This window comes from Sinocyclocheilus grahami, unplaced genomic scaffold (assembly GCF_001515645.1).
Source record: "Sinocyclocheilus grahami isolate Dianchi unplaced genomic scaffold, SAMN03320097.WGS_v1.1 scaffold857.1, whole genome shotgun sequence".
NCBI lineage: Eukaryota > Metazoa > Chordata > Actinopteri > Cypriniformes > Cyprinidae > Sinocyclocheilus > Sinocyclocheilus grahami.
This window is the reverse complement of record NW_015506036.1, coordinates 606,867-612,866: the sequence shown is the minus strand read 5'-3', so window position 1 is coordinate 612,866 and position 6,000 is coordinate 606,867. Positions and strand designations below refer to the sequence as shown.

Below are 6,000 nucleotides of genomic sequence, written 5' to 3'. Positions count from 1 at the left end.
TAAAAACAAACTATGATGTGAAACATTTTACATAAAAAATACTGAGTGAATTTTAAAGGAGTACAATCAATTAAATATAGCATATAAATTGAGTAAATGCAAGTAAAAATGTAAGTGAATCTGAATACAAATATTTTGAATTTAAAACCAATATTTAAAATTAATGTGACCTTAATTAATGTGAATCTTAATTATTAACACATCTCCTGCTATATTTATTTTGTGCAAAAACACTTAATTTCAACATTAACTCTCCTTAAAGTCTGTATCAAAGCATGCTGGGAAATCAGTTTTTTAGGCATTTATTTAGGTATGTCCAGCTCTCAGAGAATGCATGCATTATTGTGATATTCACACAGTCAGAGAATTATCTTTAGACTGACTGTAGTACCTGTATCTTCCCAGGCACTCCGGTGCTGTCCATGCGGCTGGCCACGTTCACCGTGTTTCCCCAGATATCATACTGCGGCCGGCGGGCCCCGATGACCCCGGCCACCACCGGACCCATATTAATACCTGAGCATTCACACATAAACCATCAGAGAACATCCAGAACATTCACTGAGAATACAGAGCCAGCAGAAGGGTTGTGAAAACTTCTAAAATGTCATTCCCATTTTTTCCTTTACAAATGGTAGGAAAACTGCAGGTTTGCTGAGGCAGTTGATCTGTAGACGGCAGTGTAAACGTATAAAAGCTTACCCACTCTCAAGACAAAATCATTATATGACTGATAGTTGATTTCATCGAGAACGTCAAACATCTCGATGGCGAAGTCTGCGATGGTGCTCAGGTGCTCCGCAGGGGATTTCTTTGCCTGTAAAGGAGTAAATGAATCATGTTCTCAGATGCTCTGTAAGTATTACTCTGCATCATGTCCAGTGTGGCTGAATCAGTGACCTTGGTTCCGATGGTGGGCACCAAACCCACCGCTGCCATGTACGTGCTGCCGATGGTCTTGATCTTCTCAATGTCTTTATAGCACTCTTTGTCCATCAGCTGCAACACGGAGATGAAATGGTTTCAGAGTGGGGTTGAAAAAAAAAAAGTTGCTTGAAATAAAATCAACGTTAACTGAAACAGTGTTATTTTAGTATCATTGAGATACTATTATAATATTTGTTAATATTTTGAATTAGATTATATTTTTATATTTTCAGCTTTTATGTTCAAGGTTTATTTTTTAAAAAGTTTTAGTAATTTTGTTGCTTGTTTAGTCATTTTTATTTGTTTTTAAATATTTATATATTCTTTATTAAGTTTTATTCCAGATTTATTTAGTTATTTTAGTTCATCAAGTTAGACTAAATAAAAATGAGAAATGTTGCCTTGTTAACTAGCTGTAATAAAATAAGTTTAAGTTTTTAATATTTTATTTAAGATAACATTTATTTTAAGTAATGAAAATGTGTTTTTATGGTTTTAGTTAACTATAATAACCCTGAACTGAAATGAAATAAAATAAAATATAGTGGCCAAGGCAACATTTCTCATTTTCATTTAGTTGAACTTAATGTTTTAAAATAACTAAAACCTAAATAAAAATCTAGAAACAAAATTACTAAAACAAAGTAAAATTTAAATGAAAATGGAAAATAAGCAAATAAAAATCTAATTCAAAATTTCAAAATTACAGCAAGCGAGATGACCTCGTCGAAGTCGGCGATGATCTCGTTGAGCAGCCGCAGACACTCGACACCCATGTTGTTTCCGTCCAGCTCGATGTAGAAGTCATTAAAGTTGGGAATGGAAGCGAACAGCACCCCGACCTGAGCGTAGGACTGGTAATACAGATCCTGCCACACCACAAGCACACAATCAGCTCTGGGATCATGATGCACAACACCTCCATCGAAGCGCTCAGCAGCTGATGACGAGGCGAGCTCTCACCATGTTTCTGGGGTTAGACAGCAGGAAGTGTTGAGCCACATGAACCGGCAGCAGGTTGAAGAGGATTCTCTTATTGTCCAGTTTGACTTTCTCCATGCCGTCTCTCTCCTCCTCTGCCTGAACACACACACACACATGTTGTGTTTCCATGTTTTATGGGGACATTCCATAGGTCGTAATGGTTTTTATACTGTACAAACTGTATGTGCTATTGTCCTACACCAACCCTACCCCTAAATCTACCCTCACAGGAGACTTTCTGCATTGTTACTTGCTCAAAAAAAACTCATTCTGTATGATGCATAAGCTTGTTTCCTCATGGGAGACCTCAAAAATATCCCCACAAGGTCAAAATCTACTAGTATTACTATCCTTGTGGGGACATTTGGTCCCCATAACGTGATAAATACCAGGTACACACACACACACACACACACACACACACACACACACACACACACATACACACACACACACACAGACAGGCATACTGTCACAGTACAGCAGGTCATAATGTTTCATTACACAGCCCTCTGGAATACTTGATTATTGTTAGTCAATTGCAGCATTGACCAGGCAAATATTATTATACAATGATAATATAATGAAAATATTAAAGCCATACTGTATGTGCATGATTTCTGAAGATCATGTGACCCAGAAGACTGAAGTAGTGATGCTGAAAATACAGCTTTTTTTTTTTTACAAATTCTGCATTTTTATAATATATTCACATAGAAAACAGCTATTTTAAATTGTAATAATATTTAACAGTACTAATATTTACAATATTAATATTTTGAATAATTGTCTTTGTTTTAATTTTGATTTTAGTCAAAGTTGTAGTAATTTTGTTGTGTTTTGTCATCTTTTCATATCATAACTATACAGTTTATATAAATTTTTATTTCAGTTTTAGTTATTTTAGTACGTAAAGTTAAACAAAATTAAAATGGAAGCTAGATGAACGTTTTTATATTGTATTTCATTTTAGTTAAGATTTATTTTGTTATTATGTTTTTCAATGGTTTGAATTTTGTTTCAGTTTTAGTTTTAATGAACTATCACAACCCTGGTTTTAACTGTGTTTTGATCAAATAAATGCAGCCTTCTTCCAAAAGAGAAACGTGAAAACATTGAAAACGACTCAAGCATCGCGTGACCGTATGGAGGACAGGCAGTGTGCAGAATGGATGATGATGGGAGGTGTTCTTGTGTTTGTGACTGCGGTGTCAGGAGTGTGTGATGCTCTGCTGTACCTGAGTGGCCCAGAGGAAGTCCAGGCGCAGCTTGAGCTCCATCTGTCTGGAGTGAAGGGCGAGTGCGGTAGAGAACAGCAGTAGAGAGAGGACGGGCTCCAGACCGCGAGCGCTCAACAACACCGTCCTGCACTCACAAACACACACCATCAGTGAGATTCAGCTCAGCGGCTGACCAGCTTTATCAGTAAGTCCTGCTGAAGGTTTGTGTGTTTGGTGTGGAGCGTCTCTCACCCCGAGGAGCGTCTGAATCCACTGAGCTCCAGCACGGTGATGTACAGCACCAGCAGCAGCAGCAGCAGCAGGAGTTTGGACAGCCAGGACACTCGCAGGAACAGCGCCACGGTCAGCGTCCCCAGCATGCAGCACAGAAAGGCGTACTGCGCTCCTTCACACGGCAGCTCAGCCATGGTGCGGTTCAGGCCTGCGGACACGTCGATGATCACGATGGAGCGCGTGGAGTTAGTCGGCCAGAGCCACTCTCCTTCATTGTTTGTTGAGATCTGCTTTCACTGAAATAACCAAACCTGTAACTAGAAGGATGTGTTTCAACACGTCTGAGCATGCGTGTGTTTCTGTGTCGGTGTGATGGAGTGGTGCTCTGCTGTACGTACAGTGGCATGATGAGCAGGTAGAGGATGCCGATCAGAGCCGTGAGGATGAGAGACAGAAGCACAGCGCCGGTGAAGTACTCGTCATTCAGCTGATGATACTGCAGAAACACAGCACACGTCACGCTCAAACATAAACGTGCTGAAAAACACGGACCACTTACAGCAGATCAAATACACATCATTCAGCTCGTTCCTGCAACTAACCGTGCAATTCAAACTTTCCTGAAACTTTAAAAAAGCATGTTTTGGGAACGTTCATATAACATTCTGTGAACCAAAATTTGGGGGATGACTGAAGTTTACACTGTGTCCTTACCAGACGTGACACAACGCCACAACACGACACCTGATAAAAGGTGGAACAATACCATACAAACTATGACAATGATGCCAATTATATGGTTTATTTAATGTTAAAAGGGTCTAATGTGAGTTTAAATACCTTTATAGCCATTCTAAATGTGAGATCAGATCTTGAAAATTAATTTTAGGAAGCATGTACTTTTAAACTCATTGTAATCATACAAGTGTATTCCTCTACAATGACTGCTTCAGTCATTCAGTGTGTGTTTTTTTAACAATGTTAAAATGGTTTAATAATTAGGAATTTGTTGATGTACTTTCATTTTGTTGTGAGTGCAGTGCACTTGCAGAGAGAGACCCGCCCACATGCTCTTCTGATTGGCTGATTGATTTTGTCATGTCTGGTGTGGACCATAGACTGTATAAAAACATGGACGTAGTGTCCGTGACGTCACCCGTAGGTTTCCAAAGAGCGTTTTTTGAAGCCTAAAGTGGGCGGAGCCGGCCGTCGCCATCTTGGCAGCGCGTCACTCCCGGATAATCGAAAATGGGCAAAGAGGCGGGAGCTGGTTGCTGAAATCACGCCCACCTAGCTCGACGGTGGTGACAGCAGCGGCAATCCACCTGTCACTCAAGTGGCCACGCCCTTAATTATGCAGAACTTTAAGGCTTAATATAATTTAAAAGTTATAAAGTTATAACTCTTAGAGCTCATAAGTTATAAAAAAAATCACCCCCCTCACAGTTGTCACGAAGGGCAAAATTAGCTATATAGACCAAAATAATTTTTTGTACCAGGCTGTAAACATGTTTTTTTCTGCTGTAAAATTGGGCATTTTAACATGAGGAGTCTATGGGACTGACTCTCTTTTGCAGCCCGCCTCTAGCGGCCAGTCGATGCATTACAGTTTTAGTCACTTGAGAGACTTGGCTTCACGAGAGAGAGCGAGAGGTTGCCGCTTGGTGTGGACAGACAAATTACTTGTGCACTACATTCTTATTTCATCTTATTCTGGTTAGGACTGAGTTAGGACTCAGTGTTGGAGTGTTTGAATTACAGAGGCTCGAGGCCCTATGTCTGTAAAACCAGTGCTTATAGTGGCATCATATACTATAATCTGCGTCATACTACAGTAACTCAGACACATGCATCAACAACAGGCCAGTTTAAGCTCCGCACGTGACGCGGTGACACTGGCTCTCACCCTGCGCTCTCGCTCCGAGTCTCTGTAGGTGAGCGTGAGGTAGTGCAGGTCGGCCGTGTCGGACTCCGTCTGCCGGGCCTCGATCAGACGGCTGATGTAGCGGTTGACCCGTGTCCCCGGGCTGCTCGGAGCCGCGTTAGCCGCTGTGGAGGAACGGTTCCTGAGCTTCTCCGGCGCGGAGCGCAGCACCCTCCTCTGCCAATCACAGACACGATCACATGACCACATGATGAGGCTGTGAGAGTGACAGCATGACATCATTCAGCATTGATTTTCTCAGTGTATCGTACCTTGTCCCCGTCCTCACAGCTCATGACGCTGGAGAAGGGAATCTCGGCCTTGAACATCTTGCGGCAGTGCATGAGCTGCACCAGCAAGTAACACACCGTCTTAAACTTCATCTTTTTGGCAGGTTTGATGTCTGACAGGATCAGACCAGGAAAAATCTGGAAGAAAAAAAAAACAAATCATGTCAGTCATATTCACAATAACAACAGTCTGTGAAGCACAGCTATCATTTGTAAATTCATGCTGTATTCTGAAATGACACTAAGTAACTTTTTGTGGAGAATTTATAGTAACAAATAAAACCAAATGTGCTACTGTACATCTACTGTACACTGGTAATTCATTTTTTTAGTTAATGTATAGTTGACCATTGTTGTTATTTTTGTAGTTTGTTGATGACTGTGATCATATACTACGGCATGAATAAATGCGCACAAGTGA

At 40.6% G+C, this 6,000-nt stretch overlaps 1 protein-coding gene across 1 annotated transcript in view; it reads right to left on the bottom strand.

Moving 5' to 3' along the window:
- adcy1b (adenylate cyclase 1b) overlaps positions 1-6,000 on the bottom strand; it is a 30,900-nt gene that overhangs the window by 2,431 nt on the left and 22,469 nt on the right. Inside the window, exons 8-17 of the mRNA XM_016247862.1 lie at positions 5,562-5,717; positions 5,272-5,466; positions 3,760-3,861; positions 3,384-3,652; positions 3,150-3,276; positions 1,891-2,007; positions 1,650-1,796; positions 901-999; positions 703-817; positions 392-516 (exon numbers count right to left, since the gene is read on the bottom strand). Of these exons, the coding sequence (XP_016103348.1) occupies positions 392-516; positions 703-817; positions 901-999; positions 1,650-1,796; positions 1,891-2,007; positions 3,150-3,276; positions 3,384-3,652; positions 3,760-3,861; positions 5,272-5,466; positions 5,562-5,717 (1,452 nt within the window). The remainder of the gene's footprint in view (positions 1-391; positions 517-702; positions 818-900; positions 1,000-1,649; positions 1,797-1,890; positions 2,008-3,149; positions 3,277-3,383; positions 3,653-3,759; positions 3,862-5,271; positions 5,467-5,561; positions 5,718-6,000) is intronic.